Genomic DNA, 23,846 nt, shown 5'->3' with positions numbered 1-23,846 from the left:
ATAGGTAGGGGAGAGTGGGGTACAGTGGTCCGTGGGTCACAGTGAATCTTTTCCTATGACTTTGCTAATATTATTTACTTGTAACAGAGGTAAGCCCTCGCGATGTTACCGCTTTTCCGCTCCTCCATGCGCCAACAACAACAAAAGTTAGCAGTGGTGAGCATGAGCCATCAAAAAAAAATCTAACTAAGTTATTAACGAAAAAAAATATGCGAATACATACGTACAATTTTAAAGCCTTATAAAAAACAATTAAAAAATAAACCAACTAATTCTTCAATAATACAATAAAACAAATAGTTTTTATCAATTATATTTAAAAAAATCTATATTTTAAATTAAAACATATATTTACAGAGATGCTAATATCGTACAAATTATGCAACGCAAAATATTTTACGTAACCTGTCAGTCACTTTAAAAAAAATTCTTAGACCAATTAATACTTAAGATTAATCTAAAATATATGTTAAACATCTAGTAAACTAAGTAGGTACCTAAACATTGTGACAACTATTGATTTTTCTTTTTTGGTAGTTTCCTAAGGCCCGTAATCATAGGGTCCGAATTTACGGAGATGATTTAAGAGATCCGTATTCGTCTTGGTGCGCGCATTTACTTTACCATACAAAGATAATTTATATATTATTACAAATACCCAAAAAAGGCTTAAGCGAGGTGTAGACTACCAAGAACTTGCATACAAATTACGTTACATTGCCGACTACTAAGGTAAACTACATTTAAAAGTTTGATCAGATACCGCAATGTAACGTAAATTGCATGCAAGTTCTTGGTAGTCTAAACCTCGCTTTAGGTAGAGTTTGTGCGGAAAAAGAAGAGTCGTAGAATATATGGGAACTTTAGTATTACCTATTACATTCTAAAGACTTGCTCAATTACGGTAGAGATATCCTTGTATTACGATCTACCATTCAGTCAGTCGGCACGACCGCGGTACACCTGACGCATTATTTGCAAACCACAATGCTTAGGTGAGATTACAATTTATGTGTTTTCAATTGTTTTGTACATGTGATGTGCCAAGGAAAATTGTGAATAAGTAGTTTTTGGCAACAAGGCTTTATTTATCAAATGTTCAAATTAAAACATTAATACTGTAATAGGCATTATAAAGAGTGATAAAATTAAATAATAAAATTTAATGATTTCACGTAAGTATTAGAACTTCATAATTATTATGTGGCTGCATAATATAAATCCAATAAATTTACACTTTGTATTTATCGAATTTAATGAGATAAATGGGGTTGACGAATTTAAAAACGTGATTGATATTTCTTCTAAAAAGGAAATACTTTTTCCTGTATGTCTTAATGTTATAGGTAGGTACATTACCTATTAATACCAAATTGTTCCTGCAAAAACTGCTAAACCGACTTTCATCATACATCTTTCCATCTTTTCCCCATTTTGCAATAACATAGCCACGAGTTTGAAAATTGCTCGTTCTTTAAGTACTTATAGTTAAAATTTTCCTTATGAATAACTAACAGGGGGAGTCCGAGAGAATTGTCCAGGTGGGAGATATTAACCATAATATCAAAATATTTTGATTTTGGCACTTTTTTATAAAATGGTTCAGTCTCTGACGTGGGCAAGTTTCCCGGACTCCCCCATCTACGGTTAGTTTATAGCGAATCACGAATGTTTTGTAATGAGCCCATAAAAGTCGTTTTGCCACTGAGCGTGACCGTCAGTGGGTTAATCGGACACAGAAAGTTTCTCGGTGGCTTAATTAATTATGCGACACCATCATAAGAGATTTATGTGTATGATATAATTATGGCAATGAAACTGCGGTCCCGCAAAATTTCGGTTGATTCGGTGATAAGTGTGATTTCATCGATCTAAATAAAAGTGAAGCTTAGAAAGTTAAAATGGTGGTCGCCTTTGTAAAAAATAGTGCCTAGGCCAACTTTTTAGAATTACATATTATAATTAGTCGAGTGAATATCAGGCTCCTTTCGCAAGTCGTGGGCAAAAGCCGAAACACACTTGGTAAAGATCAATATCTTTATTGTTCAATTTAGGCATTTAAGTGTCGCGCTTATGAATGTCAAACAGGCACACTACCACCTGTTCTAACCCTACACCTCTGACCCGAGAAGATACCAGCGCAAGAAACTTGCCGGTTTTTTTTTTTTCAAAACAATGTAACTACTACTTACAAGTAATGAACATTGCATTACTTACACTCAGTGGCGTAGCTAGCCCCGGGTGTCACCCATTTAGGGGTGACACCCGACCATGAACATCAGTAGTGGTCATCATCATCATAACTCTTAAGAGCCTGGCTCTTGTCGGTGGAGTAACCGCCACTCCGTTCTTCCTTCTGCCGCTGTTTTGAGCTCCTGATACGTCACTACGTATCAGTAGTGGTGCCACCTATAAAATTTCGAAAAAACTGTGCCAATTTTCACAACCGCTACTAATAAAATAATATAACATATGTAACAATAATATGTATTGCGAAGATTTCTCAAAAAATTTGATGTGATTATTAAGTACCTACTATGTGACCAACAAGCTAATTTTGACACCAGAGGAGCTGCACAAACCCTTATGCCTGCCGTGTGCAATTTCTCATCTCTTCTATCATTTTTTTGGAATGATGTGCTAAGGGAAATGAACAAGGCTTAGATTGCATTACATACAAAAAAGAAAAGATATTAAAGAGCCATAAAACTAGAAGCACTTCGTCTTCATTGAAGTGAAACTGATGCATCCTATAAAAGAGGCAATAGATTTTGCTCTACAAAAATCGGAAGAATACAGCATTCCAATGAAACGACGAATGGTGAATGGTGAATTGGCACGTTCACCTGTGCTGGACTTAGTGCCAGTTGCACCATCCGCACCTGACAGACTCATTAACGTCACCCGGCGCGCCGCGGCGGTTTACTATGAAACTTTCCATACAATAAAATTTAGCGAACTCTTTAACGATGACAAACAGTTTGGTGCCACCGACCCTTACAGTGCAACTTCAAAAGGACATGTTGGAATGTCTTGACAGATTCAGTATTGAACTCCGAACAAGATCAAAGTTGATTCAAGATGTAGCTTCATTGTTTATCATTTTGGAAAAGAGCTGAGCTCTTCAAACTGCTGGATCGGTTTTTATCAAATATAGCTAAGAACCGCCGCAAGAAAACTCTCTTTCACTTAAAAAAAACCGCATCGAAATCGTTCCCTTTGTTTGAGAGCCACGAGCCACAGACAGACAGACGGACATACATTGGCGTCAACCGTCCAACATATAACACCCCTCTTTTTGCGTCGGGGGTTAAATATAGAATTAAAAACCCGCCAAGTGCGAGTCGGGCTCGCGCACGAAGGGTTCCGTACCATTACGCAAAAAACGGGCAAAAAATCAAGTTTTTTGTATGGGAGGGGAGCCCCACTTAAATATTTATTTTATTCTGTTTTTAGTATTTGTTGTTATAGCGGCAACAGAAATACATCATCTGTGAAAATTTTAACTGTCTAGCTATCACGGTTCATGAGGTACAGCCTGGTGATAGACGGACAGACAGACAGACAGCGGAGTCTTAGTAATAGGGTCCCTTTTTTACCCTTTGGGTATAAATTTTGATGACGTGATTTTGGAGTTTGCAAGTATTAAAGCACTAAGGAAGAAATTTAAATTTCATACTTTTATTACTTTTTTTTGTTTCTCTGTACTATTCTGTGTAATTCGAAATACATTTTTTAATACAGTTGCTCAAAAAGTGCTACTTTTCGTGGCTGTTTAGCGTGCGGAAAGTTGGTTTTCGCGAACTAGTGCTTTTTACTTTTCCAATTTTTTTAAATTTATACTTGTTCCAATTCATGACTACTTATTGATGAGTGTTTATATTAGTTTCCTTTAAACGTCGTAATCAACATAAAAACCTACTGTTAATGTAAGAATACGAAAAATATGCATATTTCATATTTTATTACTTACCTCTTCATCATTATAAGTATTATATCACGTTTATTTTTTAATGTTGAAAAACCGTTCTTAATAAGTTGTCTGAATGGAACGGAACGCCTGTCAAAGAAGAGGCGTATTTTCTTACTGCAAGAATGGTTTAAGTCCAAAGGCAACATTCGATATTGTTTTTATAAATATACGATACACAAATAATGGTAAATAACGATATTTAGGTAATAATAGTACAATGTTTTAATATTTACAATTGTTTCTGTCTTATAGAACATGCATTTGAAAAACTTGTTGCTTTTCTTATTTTTTCGCAACTGTATTAAAAAACGTCGTTCGATACACGTGCGGATATGTCATTCTTCACTCGTCCCGAGTCTTGCCACTCGCCTACGCCTCGTGGCAAGATATCTCGGTACTCGTGAAGTAATGACATACTTTCCGCACTAGCATCGAAATGTACTATTAACCTTTAATATGTTCTCACTACTGAGGTGAAAAATTATATGTGTCACACGAGAGCAAAGTTATTTTACATCTCGTGTCTTTGAGTCCCTCGCTACGCGCAAGATTCTAACTTAGAATCACGAGCGAAGCGAGGTTATAGAATCTTTCGCTTTCTCGGGACTCTAATTCAACACTAACTCCTCTCTTGTTGCACAAATAACAATTATTTTATTTTAACAGTTTTTATTGAATTTTGGGGTGACACCCAGAATATCCGCACCGGGTGCCACCCATTCTAGCGACGCCACTGCTTACACTATATGGATTCAGAAGTTATAAGAGGAAGTCGACATCTTTTAATAATCAAATGTAGGTATAAAATTTAAACTAGAGTAACAATCAAACATACAAATTACTTATAAATTAAAAAAACCTACGAAAAAGTGAAACTAAATGACAACAAATACAATATTACCCCCCAGTCTGATTATCGCCCGGACCAAATGTGCCAAAAATACTGGCGGCATTACCTCGCTGAACGGCCAGAGATATCTTTTGGACAAGGAAAATGACATATCTCTTGTCGACAATTCTTATTAGCATTTACACATTATAACGTAAGAACCATTTACGTAGCGGAAGGAAATACGGGACCTTTATTATGGTGCTGGTGTTTAACCGTGACGGTTGGCGCTGGCCTTAGTGGCATCCTTGATGTTACGTCTTATGAGTGATAACACCCATATCGCATTACATCAATTATAACTTATAACGCAGACGGCATTTAGATAAAGTTGTACGCAATAAAACTAAAACCCGGTAACTCCTGAAATAATAAACCGTAGGTAATTGCTCTTTTTAACGACATGCAATAATATATGTTACCGTAAAAACCCGTTTTCAATCAGTTCAGCATCAACACAATTATAAAATATGTTCGTAACTTACCGTTGAAGTATTTTAAATAACTCGCAAATAGCTAAGAAAATTTTGAGTATGGACGGTATAGAAAGGACAACGAATTCTTACTTCTACACTTGATAATTTAGAGATTTGATTGCTCATGACATCGTCATCACAAATAGTATTCATAAAGTGAAAATAGGTTCTCTATTTTAAATTTGGCGTGTGAAATGCGAAAGCTACAAACATTTCTCATCTACTAAATCTAGTTGCGATGAAAGTAACGGTAATCTTATCTTATTTATCGCAATTGAAAGTATGAATGACGAGTACTAGTACCGCGTCGAGCACTAGTACTTCTACCTTATCTAACTCTATTCTGTTGGCCTGGTTTAGCCTAGGAGGATATAACCATGCGGATGATGCGGAGTAGCCATTAACAGGCGTTCCCCTCTGTCGAAAATTGTTTATCTGACATGGCTATTTTGACGTTACGTATACATTTGACGCTCCCCTCCCCCGCAAAAATCGGCAGATTTTTTTGTACAGAAAATTACAGACTTGGCGTCTCCGTTTGGGTTTATCCTCCTAGGTAAATAAGAACAAAAAAACCGGCCAAGTGCGAGTCTGACTCGCGCACGAAGGGTTCCGTACCATTACGCGAAAAACGTATGGGAGCCCCACTGAAATATTTATTTTATTCTGTTTTTAGTATATGTTGTTATAGCGGCAACAGAAATACATCATCGTCTCCGTTTGGTTATATCCTCCTAGGGTTTAGCGTTCGCAAAGTTGCATGGTTTTTGCGAACTAGTGCTTTTTACTTTTCCAGCTTCTCCAGTTCCGTACTCAAAGGGTAAAAACGGGACCCTATTACTAAGACTCCGCTGTCCGTCCGTGTCTGTCCGTCTGTCACCAGGCTGTATCTCATGAACCGTGATAGCTAGGTAGTTGAAATTTTCATAGATGATGTATTTCATTATCGAGAGCAAAGTTATTTTACATCTCTTGTTTTTGAGTCCCTCGCTACGCTCAAGATTCTAACTTACAATTATAGAATCTTTCGCTTACTCGGGACTCAAAATCAACACTCGCAAGAAAAACCAACTTTCCTCTCTTGTTGCACAAATAACTATTGTTATAACAATGAAACAATAAATTAAGTAATAAAATATCTTAACCGTTCAGGTTGACAATACCTACTTACTCACTGACTGCTCTTACCACGTAATTTCAGCGATTAACATAGTTTGGCGGGGGATTTGCTTCATTATGAGCTACTTAATTATCTTAGGTATGATAATTATGATAACGTACTTCAAAACATATCACGTGCGAAATAATTTAATATTCACATTGTTCACTGTTCTAATCTTTAAAATAGGAAAAAATATAGAATAAGTAAGTCACTTTATTATTTTAACCGACTAATAAAGAAGTGGATTTTTTTTTTCATTTCTCATGCTCTGAAAGTGGGTCGTTGTTGTTCTAAAAAGTGTGCAGAAAATGATACGATTCTGCTCTAGAGCACTGTACTTTCTAAGTTCGTTCTTATACTTTTTTTTTAACGATAAGTTATTAAAATGTCAGTTTTAAATGGATTTGCTGTACAATTTCCATTCTGATAATTAACTCCCCATTCCATAAATAACGATATTTTTACCTAAATTGTTAATTAAATGTACCCTCAAGAAATACTACTGAAGTTTATACCTACTTAGCCATTTTTTTAAAATGCACATGTATTTTACTTTCCTCGTATTCGAGATGAAAAGTAGTGTGTTTAACTCGGGTGAAAGGCACCATTTCACTATCGGACTATTGGCGCTCTCACTACGTTCGAGCGCTAAACTACCTCGACAGGAATTATTGCCATTCATCCCTTGATTACCAATCTACTAAACTAGACTTATATTGATTTTGGATTGTTTTTGTAATCACGGTATATATCCCGGTCAATATAAGTCTAATGAAACTAACCGTGAATCATTTAAAACTCTTAATCTTCTACTAAACACCACTCGATTGAAATAGACGAGAGTTAAGCCCGCAAAACACGAATAAAAAAACGAAATTACCAATAAATATAGCTAAAATCTACTTAGAAATTAAATTAATATTAAACAAAACTATATTAAAACTAAATTATAAAAAGAACACCCCGTCCAAACCCTCCGCCTGCGGCATTGACCCCATAACGCTGGCTGCGTTATCTCTCTAGCGATATACACTAAATAGGAGAGGTAAGCGCCAGACCTGTGGTCTCCAGCCGTGTCGACAGGGCTCTCATAAAGGCTTTCATGTCCACCAAGGTCCCATTGTCTCCACTGCAAGCGCCGCAAACTCATAATCTCGCACTAAAGATGAGTATTTGCGGCGCTTGAGTAGTTGGGCCTGGTCGGTAGCTTGGATGTGGGTCTGTGCAAAGGTGTCCACGCATGTGGCGTCCCGCGTCCCTGTCGGCGTCCCACACCAGTGGCCTACCTAGTTTCCACGGCACCATTGCTGCTCCGTCGGGTCGCTTTCCATCGTCTCTTACCATACCTGCGGGTTCAAGAATGGCAGGCACGGGAGACGGTGGCAAGCGAGCGGCGGATCAAATCATTAATGGTGCCGTGGCGTTAAAGTCGGTGGCGTTTTGATACATGAGATGAGAGACCAGTCGACCCAGCTGATTCACACTTTTGCCGCATGCGCATGTATGGGGCAGACGTTGTAATTTTATTGTTCTTACATATACATTGTTTATAGTTATCTCACGTCTCCGACATTCTCAAATCGATATTAGTAAACACAAAGGAAACCACGACAACACAAGAATACCGCACGTGCCCGAGTCTCACAGATCGGACTATCGGACACCAAAACCTTAAAACGATACTTATTTTTATTTTTTTTGTATTAAGATCTAATCTCCAATAATTATAAATTTCAGATGTATGTACTAAAACTATAAGTATCCGGTCCGCCGACGTATTTTATTTTTTTGCTTATTTATATAAAAATCTAAATCTGAAGTTGACCCCTGTATTGTTGAGCATGGGCATCGACCATCATTGATATTAGTTTTACTTCATATCAACATGGGACTTTGTTATAGACCCCCCCCCCTTCCCTCCCCCCCATACAGGTACCAATACATATATTGTTAGGTATGTATAGGTGGTGATAATACAGGTGTCCTTAGCCATTGGACAAACCCTGAAATCCCACGTAGCGTAGGGTTACTTCTCAAGAATGCTCTAACGTTATTTTATTTATTTTATTCAGTAGAACAAAATATAAAATAAAAAATTCAAACAAAAGTTATTTCCTATAATCGACAACAAAAAAAACATACTGTACTGTATTAATCATCAGTGCTTTTGACGATTTGTTCGAAAATGTTCGGCAATGATGACATTTGTCAAAAGTCAGTATCTTATTAGTAACAAATAAATAAAAAAGATAAACAACAAGTGCGAGTCGGACTCGCGTTCCAAGGGTTCCGTACCGTACATTACATTTTTTCGAAATTTTAGACCCAGTATTAGTTTCGGAGATAAAGGTTCTAAACTATTTATTTTAAAATTACAAAAAAAATATATTTGAGGTTCACACAATGAGATCGTTCATTTGATATGTTAAAATTAAAAAATAAAGTTTTTTTAAACTATATCGTATAGTTTAAAAAAACTTTATTTTTTAATTTCTAATTTCCCCCCAAAAATGGCCACCATGTTTAAAATTCATTTGTTTGCGTTACATGTCCGTCTTTGGGTCACAAACTTACACATGCGTACCAAATTTCAACTTAATTGGTCCAGTAGTTTCGGAGAAAATAGGCTGTGACAGACAGACAGACAGAGACGCACGAGTGATCCTATAAGACTATAAGGGTTCCGTTTTTTTTCTTTTGAGGTACGGAGCCCTAAAAAGGTCGAAGAAGGTGTCATACTATTTATTACCTCAGGAGCTATTAACACATACAGGCTACTCCAAAGTAAAAACCGGCCAAGTGCGAGTCGGACTCGCGCACGAAGGGTTCCGTACCATCACGCAAAAAACGGAAAAAAATCACGTTTGTTGTATGGAGAGCCCCACTTAAATATTTATTTTATCCTGTTTATAATATTTTTTGTTATAAGGGCAACAGAAATACATCATCTGTGAAAATTTCATTTGTCATAGCTATCACGGTTCTTGAGATACAGCCTGGTGACAGACGGACGGACGGACAGCGAAGTCTTAGTACTTAATAGGGCCCCGTTTTTACCCTTAGGGTACGGAACCCTAAAAATCATAATTTGTTAATTGCTTCGTGTAGCAGCACCGGTTGTTATGATACTTTGTATACTGGTTCTAAATACTCTAATGCATCTTTACAGTCAGCAAAGCTATTAGATTGGCACCGCTGCATACATATTTGTATGCAGGGGTGTACTGTATATTTTGGCTGTGTCCAATAGCTAGGGACAATCAGTATGTCTACAGGTAAAAATCTCCCGCATCAATTCAGACGGACCAGAATAATTTATGTATAGGAATAGGTAGTAAGAGACCTAGTGGTCCAGGGTCTAGGCTAGGGTACAATTGTACTAAATAAAATGCCTGAAAGGGAAATTCATACACCAGTTTTGGTATTATTTGTTACTGTTGCGTAAACGGAACAAAAGGTAATTCACAGTAGCGTAAAATATTTGCTGTTACAAATTCTGTTTCAAATGAATCCGAGCGTAGGTTAATTGAATTCGAGTAAACCAGTACTTACCTATTAAATATTATAAGGACATTAAGCCAAGTTAAAGTCGGACTCGCGCACGAAGGGTTCCGTACAGTACCATTACGCAAAAAACCGCAAAAAAATTACGTTTGTTGTATGGGAGTCCTAATTAAATTATTATTTTATTATGTTTTTAGTATTTGTGGTTATAGCGGCAACAGAAATACATCATCTGTGAAAAATTCAATCCAACGTTTATGAGATACAGCCTGGTGACAGATGGACAGACAGACAGACAGCGGAGTCTTAGTAATAAGGTCCCGTTTATACTCTTTGTGTACGGAATCCTAAAAAGATTGCTCTTTTGTACCCCAATGGCAGCTAACCTAACCTAACGAATCCTGAGCCTAATTTCACGTTATAATGTGACTTACTTATTAGATCGCCCTAAAATACTGAATAGGTAGGTACTATACACTAATTCGTTCACATGGCAGGCCAACCCTCGGCTTGTCCTGGCTCGCTTGGACGCAGGTATGCGGTGGAATGAGAGTTTGCCTTCCCTAGCTCATAACTGCATTCTGTATGGTAAAAAAAAGGTATACTATATAAAAAAAAATAGTACACAACGCATACAAAACGTCTCTCTAATTAACCTTTTCGACGCCGTGTCAAACAAAAGCTGTCAATCGGACGCCACGTCACCGAAGTGTCAAAACTGAAATTAAACTTTGCATATGCACGTAGCACGTAGGTCTATGTTGCTCTGTGGTCTGTGACGGATTAATCGGTCTTTGGCGTTGGACCTACGCTGCCGATATGCGTCATTGGCGTCCAAAAGGTTAAAAATTGCTAAACAATATTGAGAAATACGGACTTACCCGATTTAGGAATGATGATTAGATTAAATTACTTATCACGTGCCAATGCCAATCTTACACAAGTTATTATGTAAGGCATTGGCATATTGACGGCATCAGTTGTATGAAAATGTTATCTAAATGAACTAGGTACTTAAAAGTCTTTCAACGAACATATATATAGGTATAATATTCATTAAACAAACTTAGCTGGAAAATACATAATAGTTACAATCATTCATTACAAATCGTCATTAGATCATCGGCGGTTTTTTTAGTTGGTGTCTGCGTGCTATTTAGTAGGTATTGAATCAAAGCCAAGATCAAAAGGATATAACCAAACGGAGCCGCCACGTCTGTAATTTGCTGTACAAAAAAGTCTGCCAATTATTGCGGAGGAGGGGAACGTCAAATGTATACGTAACGTCAAATAGCCATGTCAGATAAACGTCAGTCCATACATTGTGTATGACCATTGGCCGACTAATTTCGACAGAAGGGAATGCCTGTTAATGGCTACTCCGTTGGCGTATCCTCCTAGTATTAGCTTAATAAGAATAAAAAAGAAATACCTATACTCTTCGAAAGTTCGAAGGTACTATACTATTACTATACAGACTACACAAGAAAACCGGCTGGAAAAGTTGCATAATGACAATTATATCAAAGCGTCAATACAACCTTTTTTAAACAGAACTGTCATAAATAGCCATTTAGTTTGACAAATATATTTTCGGTTATGTCAGTTGTATGTAAATAAAATAGCTAGTTTATATTATCGATAAACCAGCAACACGAAATTGAGACCAAATTTGCTGTTATTAGTGTAAGGCCACAAGGCGATGCTATCAAATTACTTGAACAGCTGACGCCACAATCACTTGCTAAACTACAAATTATAGTAAACGTAAGTACGATTATATCGGCAGAAAATATTGTAGTATACTAATATTCAGCTATCTATGACCTAGTTAATTCTATTGATCACAACAAAAACGAATGGCACCAAAATAGTTATTTGTTATACAAGGGTGCAAAGTTGTATTTTACCCGCGAGTGTGGAATTGAAACACGAGCAAGCGAAAGGATTCTATAGTTGAACCACGAGCGAAGCGAGTGGTTCTAAAATAGAATCCTGAGCGTACGAGTGTTTCAACACACGAGAAGTAAAATACATTTGCACCCGTGTGTAACACAAAACTTTTCCCCTCACTATAGCGAGGAAAGTGCAACATCCACAGGCGTTAGATCATCTTCATTACTGGAATCACTAATTTTTTTACGATATTATAACAGAAAACACTAGAAATTCTGATTTTTACGTGAGTCGGTGTTCTCACCGACTCACGTAAAAATCAGTACAAATGAACAGTAAAAATTTTGTTGACAATTTTTAGCATTTCTGTTCGTCAACGTATGAAATGTCAACGATGCGTTTTGAAATTGCATCGACTAACTTGTGCGTTCAGAATTATATTTAACATCATTATAAAAAATCTAACGTTTCTTATGGAATTTTAAGGTTTATGACTTAAAATTATTAAATAAAGCCAAATTTGGTATTTTTATTAGATTCTCAAACCATTTATTTAATGATAATTAATATTCAAAGGCACATTGGATGTCGAGTTGCGGAAAATGCCCAGCAAAACTAACTAACTAACTAACACAAAACTTTTCCCCTCACTATAGCGAGGAAAGTGCAACATCCACAGGCGTTAGATCATCTTCATTACTGGAATCACTAATTTTTTTACGATATTATAACAGAAAACACTAGAAATTCTGATTTTTACGTGAGTCGGTGTTCTCACCGACTCACGTAAAAATCAGTACAAATGAACAGTAAAAATTTTGTTGACAATTTTTAGCATTTCTGTTCTGACGTATGAAATGTCAACGATGCGTTTTGAAATTGCATCGACTCAACTTGTGCGTTCAGAATTATATTTAACATCATTATAAAAAATCTAACGTTTCTTATGGAATTTTAAGGTTTATGACTTAAAATTATTAAATAAAGCCAAATTTGGTATTTTTATTAGATTCTCAAACCATTTATTTAATGATAATTAATATCAAAGATAGATATAACTCCGTAATAGATAGATACAGTCTAAGGAAAAAACGTGCCTCGAAAATCAAGAAAATTTGATTCTCGTTGAGAGGGCGCTACTAGTTTTGGCCTACAGTCGAATAGATGGCGTTGACGGTTTCGTTTGTTATTTGGTGAAAGAACATGGGTCAAAATCATAAAAATAATTAATGCAAATAAAAAAAAATATTTATCTATATTTAAATACATTCTATCGTATTTTTATAAATCTTCATTTTTAGTTTTAAAGTGTGTCGACAGATGGCAGTGAATTTACTGGGGTTACAAAATTTACTATGACAGTACCGCTCTAGTATAAGTTACTCTATGTTAATATCGAACGAACCATTATTATGAGCGTTTTACGTTTTGTTATCTGTCAAGCTACTTAAACACGCTCCATCCAAGGTCAAATTACTTTCCCCACTAGTGGATAAAATGCGTTTTTCCCCGCTTGTTTTAAAGGATAAAAGACGGCTTTCCGAGCTAGTGAGGGGAAAACCATTTTGTCCATATAGTACGGGTATTATTTCAAACGGTAAGGAAGGACATAATGGCATACTAAAATAAGTAAAATTGTAATATTTAACATAGTTCCCATGAAAAAAAATGTTTTTTTTTTTAAACATTAGAACATGAAGCACGAGCCCAACGAAACCGAGTGACCAGCATTCAACGGACTTAGAATGGGATTAAAAGTCATTGTAATTAATATATGGATTATTATGGACATTTATTTTGTCGTCATTCTCTGTATCATGCCCGTCATTTTGTCCAGAGGTCCAGTGTTTATGTATATCATTTTGCCCAAATGTAAACAAGACGCATTAAAAATCATATTTAATTAAAATAACTGTGCGTTCTAGTAAAATTAAGATAAATCACTAATATCCACAGTTTTAGTAAAAATAATCACAAATTACTACCTATATATAATTCTCATGAGACCTGTATAAAATAAACTTTTGTGGGCACCTAAAACGTTCACACTCATTACTGCAATGAATGGCGCTGGTCGTGTCGCAGGATTGTAAAAATAACAACAGGATTGTAAGGTGTTGCTGTGTCGATATACTCGCTACAGCCCGCCAATTTCGAAATAAGCCTACTATGTCATTTTGTCCATATACATGTCATTTTGTCCGTATTTAACCTCTATGTCATCGTTATCCCAAAATATAAGTGCAAGAAAATATGTAAGTATATAATGTAAATTCAATTCAGAATCAGATTGTAAACGTTTGGTTGTCACCGTGTTATCACATTAGCTCTTCACAACTTTTCATTTAAAAAATTTTCTTTTATCGAGCAATATTGGTTTGTTCTCTCTCCTAATTTTGCAGGTGCATTAAATTTTTAGCAATTTGTGTATTAAGACACGTCACGTAAATAGTTATATTCGTATTAGCCATAGATGATTGGACAAAACAATTAGGTTACTGCTGAAAGCTACGCGATATCGTCCCCTATGTGTATGACAATAGCACAACAAAGTAGAAAAACCCTAGACTTGACGCATTTATCTTTAGTCGGCTTTTAAGGTAAATAAATTCGCAGAGAATAAATTCAGCTACCTACAGTGCATACGACCAGTTTGATACCACGTTTTCGAGCGAACTCTCGTTTTTGTAGTTACCTCAGGGTATTTCCCATACAATTATGAGTCCGTATTAAATTTTTAATTTGCAATTTTAGCCATATACAACGCGGATTTTATTCTTTGCTAAGAGTGCTCCAGTCTAGCATATTGTTTGTGTAGTAATTAAGTGAAGACGATTTATCAAACAAAATGTTAATAAACAGGTAAACCTGCACTTTAACACTGCGGCCTTGGCCTCCATTATTTTTTATCCGATGTTAAGTCACAAAGATCATACTTACAAAACCTAATACAGTACCTGTGCGATGTATTCAACTCACTACAACATTATGCTGAGACAAGCTATTATTTAATATATTTTTTTTATTAAATACCTACATATTTGAATATTGTGTATACAGGGTGGCTAAAAAATAAGTGCATTCTCGTTGCCAGGGAGGTTTTGGGATTATACTGAGCAACATTTACTATGGGACCAACCAACCACAAAATCGCGAAAAATGTATGAAACAGCCAATTTTTTTAGCGATTTCGGGGTTGGTCCCGTAGTAAAAGTTGCTCAGTATAATCCTAAAAGCTCCCTCGCAACGGGAATTTTAGCCACCGTGTATATTTATTTTCCCCTCACTAGCTCGGAAAGTTGTCTTTTAACCTTCAAAACAAGCGGGGAAAAACGCGTTTTATACACTAGTGGGGAAAGTAATTTGACCTTGGATAGAGCGTGTTTAAGTACCTTGACAGATAACAAAACGTAAAACGCTCATGATAATGGTTCGTTCGATATTAATTATCATTAAATAAATGGTTTGAGAATCTAATAAAAAATATCAAATTTAGCTTTATTTAATGATTTTAAGTCATAAACCTTAAAATTCCATAAGAAACGTTTGTTTTTTTATAATGATGTTTAATATAATTCTGAACGCACAAGTTAAGTCGATGCAATTTCAAAACGCATCCTTGACATTCCATACATCAGAAATATCAACATTGTCAACAAATTTTTTACTTAAAAACTTTTCTCACCGACTCTTATTTCTCTTTTTCTTTTCTCGCGTAAAAATACACAACTTCCAGAGTTTTCTGTTATAATATCGTAAAAAAATGAGTGATTCCAGTGATGAAGATGATCTAACGCCTGTGGATGTTGCACTTTCCTCGCTATAGTGAGGTGAAAAGTTTTGTGTTACACACGGGTGCAAATGTATTTTACTTCTCGTGTGTTGAAGCACTCGCGGGTAAAATACAACTTTGCACCCTTGTATAACAAATAACTATTTTTATTTCATCAAGATTAGATTGTGTTTTTTTTTTACTTTACCTATTTGATGATTTACTTTTAGAATACTTAATTATTAATGTGAATGTGTTACTAACACACATTAATTGAATGTGAATATAACTTTTTTTATACCTATCTTATGTCTATTTGTAACTATTGTCAAGTATATAGTCGGTAAAGCTTTGTTATTTTGAGCGAATTAATAAAATTATTCCTACGTAAATTGCATAACCTGGCAAGTGTGCGTGCGTCTTATATAGACAACGCAAAATTAATGGTTCCGTAAAAATAGAGTTAAGTTATTGTGTATCCAACTATCTAAACATTTAGTTGTTTGTTGCAAAGTTGTCGAAAGCCGCGCTGTTGGATTGGCGTCGTGATCGCGGCGGTGGTCGTGGCCGCGCTGGTGGCCGTGCTGGTGGTGCAGCCGTGGGCAGAGGACGGCAGCCACGCACGGTTCGCGCGCGCCGCCGTCGCCGCCAATGGACACGAGTGCGCCGCTATCGGACGGTGAGTTACTGCTTGTAAAAAACCGGCCAAGTGCGAGGACTCGCCCACGAAGGGTTCCGTACTAAAACGCAAAAAAGGCAAAAAATCACGTTTGTTGTATGGGAGCCCCACTTAAATATTTATGTTATTCTGGTTTTAGGGTTTCGTACCTCAAAAGGAAAAAAACGGAACCCTTATAGGATCACTCGTGCGTCTGTTTGTCTGTCTGTCTGTCACAGCCCATTTACTGGACCAATTAAGTTGTTACAGCGGCAACAGAAATACATCATCTGTGAAAATTTAAACTGTCTAGCTATCACGGTTCATGAGATACAGCCTAGTGACAGACAGACGGACAGTGGAGTCCTAGTAATAAAATAAGTCCTAGTAATAATAATAGTAATATTTTTACCCTTTGGGTACGGAACCCTAAAAATGGTGAACAACTGTTGAGATTGGCGTCATGAACGTGGCCACAAGAAGGCCATCCAGCCATGTGTCAAAAATTGTTATGGATATATTGGATATGCAGATTACCTGCATATGCATCAATATATCCATACCTAATTATTTTGACACATGGAATTTTGTTCGTTGGAAACAAAGTCTCTAGTGGAACTACTTACTATTTTTATTACTTACTATTTTACTTACTATGTTTATTTATTGTTTTACATATTATGGTCGATGTCGATGGCGAGGTTTGCGATCCAAACATCGTCACTCGTGAAATAGAAATATAAACCAAACAGTTACCGATACGCATTAATTTGCATTATATAATAAACAGACAAACACAGCTAAACATACAATTAGAGCACCTCTGTTTATCTCATAGACCATCTGGTCCATGAGTATGTATGTGTCTAGCCTTCGACCGTCTTCTCTAAAATTACAATGCCAGTAACACGGTCGTGTTTATGTCGGTAAATAGTAATCGTCGTCTTATGTAGATATAAATATATGCCAGCAAATTACGACCGCTTTATGCCGGACATAAACCAAACGCAATCGGGCTTATTATTTAGAACATTACCACTCGCTACAGTGCCAACCTATATTAACCATTTTGGTTTTCCAGCTCGATACTTGAGAAGAACGGAAGCGCCGTCGACGCAGCAATAGCCACGCTCTTCTGCGAGGGTCTAGGCTGCGCACAATGTATGGGCTTGGGCGGTGGCTTTTTGGCAACGGTCTACGACGCGAGCACGCGCCGGGTGCGAGTCCTCAACGCGCGCGAGCGGGCGCCGCTCGCAACCACGCTCAACATGTACGACAACGCATCCTCCACAGTCGGCGGTCTCGCGATCGCCGTTCCGGGAGAGCTGCGAGGGTAAGCATAAGCTATGATCTTATATGTATATATATACGTTAGTTACTGCATAGTGCTGGCACGTGCTGGACAGCGGCTACCTTCCTGGCGAAGATGAAAGTCGCGAATATAATTATGCAACAAAAACGTAAAGACCGATGAGCGGGAGGATGAACATTTTTGACAACAATAGGCTCTTATAAATTCCACTTTGGTACAATAATTTAAGTAGTTGCTTTCCTCGCTATTATAAGTCGTCTTGCGTTTCGTGCACCTAGGTATTTTCCTCATCGTAGGCATATGCCCATGATCTATAAGAATTTACACAGGAACTAGTTTTTACGAACCCCGAGGGAAGACTAACCCTGTCGATTTCTGTTTCCTCGCAATGTTTTCCTTTACCGATTAAGTTCCAAGGATCCCATCTCCGATTTAGAAGCCGTGCCACGAAAGGGTTCACTTTTGCTCAGCTGACATAGATTTAAATACTTTCGCTTTGGCATATAATTCTGAATAAACAATTATTATATATGTTTAGGTGTGTCCGTAAAATCCGATTGTATCCGAATGTTGATTCGAAAACCCACGCACATACGGGTATTTAATCGATCTACGCAGCCAAAACTATGTTGTTGCAGAAATGACTTCTAAATAGTATTATTGAATAAAATAAAGGGTAATTTGTGGAAAAAAAATTGTACGCATCTTTCAAAATGTTAATCCCGTGGACTTGGTGTCGCACACAATGCACATAGCGGTTATTAAACTTTTTATATTGCTTTTTCATACGTTCTTCATCTGCCGATCCGAGCTGAGCAGCAACCTATTTGATATATCCCTGTTGAAGGATTCTCTGCAGATTTTCCGGGCACAGTTTAGACGATAATATCTAAAGTAATTGTTAAGGGCCTCTACAGCTTCTTCAGACAGCTGCCCTAAGGCCAGGATTACACTTGTAAGTTTTTCTTACGTAAGTAGGGACAAAGCTATTTGCTAGAATGAGATAACGATATACATCTCTTATCCTGTAGTATAGCTGTGTTCCTACTTACGTAAGTAAAACTTACAAGTGTAATCCTGGCCTAAATAATATTCCAGGCACCACCTCGGCTAGGTTTTTGATAGTTTATTTATTTATTTAACCTTTATTGCACAAAAGAAAACCTTACAGTACAAAAGGCTGACTTAATGTCATTAGGCATTCTCTACCAACTCAACCTTTAGGCAAAGCAGTGAGATTGTGGGCGGTGCTACTTGAACAACAACAACAACAACAATATCTATCCAAAAGGTTATCCTCCAAAAGGTTTGAAATTTAAAATAAAAGTTAAATTTAAACCGGATCTGAACCGATTTTATAACCCTTTGTGAACGAAAATATAAGCAAAAAATTAGGCATCTAAAACGTTTGACTTTAAAAACCCCAAAAGTTAATTGAAATATAGTATAAGATAAATTTGTTTTTAATTAGTACCTACTTTATTATCTGCGGTATTTAATTAGAATCTATCACTTTATTTTCAATATTTAACTGGACTTTACAAATATTTAAGTACAATCAAAGTTTATGTTTTCACACGAATGCCGAGAACAGACACGTACTCCTAATGGGGCGATCGAATTCCGACTGTTCGTGCATTGTCGGGATGGAATGTGGTAAGAAGAGGGTAATTATGAGCCCTAGACTAATCACCTTGATCCAAGAAGTTGTTTTGTTTAACAAAGAAAAGAAAGAAAGAAAAAGCATTTAATAGCACAATAACATAAAACTAAAACTAAGAATAATTACACAAAATGAAGTTGCGCTAAATGGTCCTTACTCAGCTTGGTGTCACGGTATGAGCAACATCGCACACTCCGCGACGCTGATTTTCAGTAAGGCCCAGTAGATGGACTAGGTGGCACTCAGTAAATAGGTTTTAAATGGAATACAATGTAAAAAAAAGAAGGGAAAGCTTAAAATTAAATACAATTAACAATTTAATTACTTAATTAAAATTAGCCTATACCTAAGTCTTCTGATTGTTGTGTGTATGTATGTAAATGTATATGCGATTTGTGTGTGACTGTGCACGGTTGCCCAAGTGTTGCATTTTTGCTTAGCCAGTATGAATTTACGGAGATGAATTTTAAAGGTGGACACGGTTTTAGAATTACGTACTGGTGGTGGCAAATAATTCCAACACTTGGTGGCAGCGAAACGAAAGCTGCCACGGAAAGCAACCGTGCGATGTGGAGGGAATGTGAGTCGTGATGCGTGTCTTATGGCGCGCCGAGAGATATGTACGAGGGTTTTCGTATATGTACGAGGGTTCTTTATTTTTTGTGACTCCAAGCAACAATGTGGAAAAGTGCAGATGTCTACGTGAATTCATGTTTAGGAGATCGTGCTGGTTTAGAAACGGCGAAACAAGAGCTCGTCGTGGGACAGGGAAACAAAACCGTGCACATGCGTTTTGTACTCGCTGCAGTACTTTCTTTGTCTTAGCTTTACCTGTCAATTATTTAGTAAAATTGACTTTTGGCCGCGTAGATCGATTAAATACCCGTATGAGCCACGTTGCCCACGTTAGGACATTTAAAACGGCCTTGATCTATCGAACGTCTTCATCTCATTTAGGATTTAGATTCCTACAAATAGGTATGTAGTTAAGTAGGTAACGAGATTAAGATTAAATTGCCGTAAGGAATGACGATTGAAACCGATAAAATTTGATGAAAGAACTACGTATAGGTTAATATTCCAAAAATCTTGTATTTTGAAAACATCAAAGAAATAATTAACAATAGGTTTGAATTTTTCATCCACATTAGATTTTCAGTTTACACCTCGTTGTTATCTCTAATGTACCTAACCGTGTGTAAGCCTTTTTTTATCTGGTTTTTATTGAGGCTTTGGACACTCTAGGTGAACATGTCAGCCTGTGCCTTGTCATAGATAATACGTAGATACAACAGTTAAAGATGAGACGTTAAATCCAGGCGCGTTCACTCTGTAAAAACAGAGCTGAACTTTTACTTGGACAGCGTTATGGAATAAGCGATCAAGCGACTATCAGTTGAAACCGAGAAAATGAGTTGGAAAGTTTTGAAATTTGAATTGGTTGTTGTGAGTGAATTTTTGAAGTAAAATGTTCAGCTTTTTAATGTGAACCTGTAAAAGTGTTTATAAATTGTATATCAGTAAAACAAAACCGGCCAAGTGCGGGTCGGACTCGCGCACGAAGGGTTCCGGAGCCCCACAGTGGGGCTCCGGAGCCCCAGGGACCCCACTTAAATATTTATTTCATTCTGTATTTAGTATTTGTCGTTATAGTGGCAACAGAAATACATGAATTCTGTGAAAATTTCAACTGTCTAGCTATCATGATTCATGAGATACAGCCTGGTGACAGACGGACAGACGGACGGACGGACAGCGGAGTCTTAGTAATAGGGTCCCGTTTTTACCATTTGGATACGGAACCCTAAAAACACTATACCTTTTAAAGTTTTGAAATTATTAGCGTTTTTCCGCTTAATTCTTTTTACACTAAATATAAATCTACGAAGATGGTAATTTATTTCGTAGTAACGTACTATGCGACATATAGTCGCTTGATACTTTTAATGCAATTTGTTTGAGGTGCGGAAGTGAAAGATAGTACGATGTGAGATAATGTTATAACAAATTAAACGACACATGTGGATGATGTGGAGACGGTTAAATCGATATTGCGTTTATAAAACATTGAAACTAAAAGAATTAACGACAGATTTTAGGCGTTTAATTCGTAATATTTAGATCAATACGGTTTCACTTACTATTATTTTTAGTCGCTTTTGGCGACATGTGAAACCGTATTGATCTAAATATTTTGAAATATGTCTCAATGTATTGTTATTATAATAAAAGTAACTGGCGCTTAATTCTTGTTTACGTAACGATCGAGTTAGTGCATAGGAGGCCCTAACATATTTTGATGTGTCGCTTGATTCTGCCCCTTATAATAAGGCTATAAACAAGATTTTTGATCACAGAAATAGTCGAGCACATAGATTTTCATACCCAGATTCGGCCTGCATTAATAACTTTTTTCGATTTTGTCGCTTAGTTCGTTATTCCATAACGCAGTCCACTTATAAAGTGTGATTTTTCAGCTACGGCGAATTATATCGAGAATACGGCCGCTTGCCCTGGGCGGAGCTGGTCCGTCCAACAGCCGAGCTTTGCCGGAAGGGCCACCGAGTGACCGAGTACATGGGCCGAGTGCTGGGGACCTACAGCGACAGGATCAAGGCGCAGCCATCCATGAGGTGAGACAACTTGCAGGCGCGCGGATGCGTCAAAAGCCGAGCTCCGTCAGATACACCATCGAGTGGCCAGGGATCGAGAGACAATTGTACTTATAGGCAATTAGGCAATAATGTACCTACCATCTACCTGAACCCTGAAGTTATCATCACACACGCTTTCTCAATCGTAATATCGCTAACGATAAGTCAAATGGACGATAAGTCCAAATTATTTATTTTGGCATGTCTAGTCCATTCCATATACCTACAACAACACACCGCTTTGTAGCATTATCTAATAGTCTAATAGTCTCTAAAGTACGCAGCGAATGGAGGGACAGACAAACAGACATAGCGGAACTATAAGGGTTCCTTATTGTCTGGGGAATCCAATCCAAAAAAACCGGCCAAGTGCGAGTCGGACTCGCGTTCCAAGGGTTCATTTTTAACAATGTATTTTTTTATGTGAAACGTGACTGAAATGTCTTTAAGAAACCCGGGTTGGATCGAAAACTAAGTAAGACTGCACATTTCTAATAGCTTTTTCCCGTCATCTAATAGGTGAAGTACTATTTTGTTTTTTTTTTTTTATTCTAGACCCAGTACTTTCGGGGAAAGTACTTTCAGTACTTTCATTTATTTACGTTACAGGTCCGTCTTTGAGTCACAAACTGACATATATATACCAAATTTCAACTTAATTGATCCAGTACTTTCGGAGAAAATAGGCTGTGGCAGACGGACAGACAGACAGACGCACGAGTGATCCTAATAAGTGTTCCGTTTTTCCTTTTGAGCCAATTTGTTGTGACCTAAGTGTTTTCCTCTCACAGCGAGTTGTACGTGAATCCAGCGACGAACGAAGTGTACAAAGAGGGCGACATTATAATGGAGCCGACGCTGGCGAGGACGCTGGACGTGATCGCGGAGGAGGGTCCGGGGGCGATGCACAACGGCTCGCTCACCGCCGCGCTCGTCCGCGACATCGAGAGCTTCGGCGGCATTATCACGGAGGAGGACATGAGGCAATACAGGTACCAGTATAATAACTTAAATCCCTAATCGCCCCCTTAAGTTCTTAGAATCGAAATCGAAATACGAGTCCTTTTTTTATCGTGGTATGAATAGGGGATATTACTGCAATGTTCTGCCACCAGAGTGCAGGACTAGCCTTTTTAGTAAAATAAGTTACTCTATACTTATACACACTGTTAATACTGTACTTTTAACGGGTTTTTGACAAGTTTTGACAAGACGCTCGAATATGCAAGAGTGACAGAGATAGCGAAATTTCGATTTTCTTGTTTCGCTATAGTCCCTCAGATTGTGGTAGTGGCGCCACCTACGCAGAGTTTCGCGTAATATTCCCTATTGAAGTATAGCTGTTTAATGAGAATGAGCATGGTGGCATTTCAACGGCAACCATTAAACCCTGTTGTGATGAATGATAATGCAATCCAATCTATATTAGTTCGACGTTCATTTCTATTTTTTTTATGACAATTTAATTTACATTGGTCTGTCCGTAGGGTGGAGTGGCAAGAGCCAATATCGGTGAAGTTGTCCGATCAGCACACGCTGTACTCGGTGCCGCTGCCCGGCTCCGGCTCCGTGCTGGCTTTCATCCTCAACATGCTGGCCGGGTGGGTCGGCGGCGAGGCCGCGCCGCGGGCCTCCGGCCTCTACTATCACCGCGTCATCGAGGCCTTCAAGTACGCGTACGCCAAGCGCACCGGCCTCGGGGACGCTTCACGATCCGACCTCACGTACTCCGTCACTGAGGTAAAATACAAAAAATATTTGATACAGAGATGACGTAGTAAGTAGGTTTTTGTTTTCTGAGTATAGTATTTAAATCTCCAACCTTCGTGAATTGTTTGATTATTCATGGATTGCTTTGTTAGTTCCACTTTAATTAGAAACGACAGA

General features: G+C 37.5%; 1 protein-coding gene across 3 annotated transcripts in view; it reads left to right on the top strand.

Annotated features, from left to right (window-relative positions):
- Positions 1 to 920: 920 nt before the first annotated feature.
- Positions 921 to 23,846, top strand: part of LOC134746039 (glutathione hydrolase 1 proenzyme-like) — a 30,482-nt gene continuing 7,556 nt past the window's right edge. Inside the window, exons 1-6 of one of the 3 annotated variants that reach the window (XM_063680254.1) lie at positions 921 to 995; positions 16,187 to 16,351; positions 17,412 to 17,663; positions 21,783 to 21,938; positions 22,751 to 22,951; positions 23,447 to 23,699. In XM_063680254.1, the coding sequence (XP_063536324.1) occupies positions 988 to 995; positions 16,187 to 16,351; positions 17,412 to 17,663; positions 21,783 to 21,938; positions 22,751 to 22,951; positions 23,447 to 23,699 (1,035 nt within the window). In that variant the 5' untranslated portion in view covers positions 921 to 987. Of the gene's footprint in view, positions 996 to 11,594; positions 11,772 to 14,673; positions 14,763 to 16,186; positions 16,352 to 17,411; positions 17,664 to 21,782; positions 21,939 to 22,750; positions 22,952 to 23,446; positions 23,700 to 23,846 lie in introns of those variants that run through there. The other 2 variants (XM_063680255.1, XM_063680252.1) reach the window with 2 other exon arrangements.

This window comes from Cydia strobilella, chromosome 12, assembly GCF_947568885.1.
Source record: "Cydia strobilella chromosome 12, ilCydStro3.1, whole genome shotgun sequence".
In the NCBI taxonomy this organism is placed as follows: domain Eukaryota; kingdom Metazoa; phylum Arthropoda; class Insecta; order Lepidoptera; family Tortricidae; genus Cydia; species Cydia strobilella.
The sequence above is the reverse complement of the archived record's forward strand: the minus strand, read 5'-3'. Positions and strand labels throughout refer to the sequence as shown.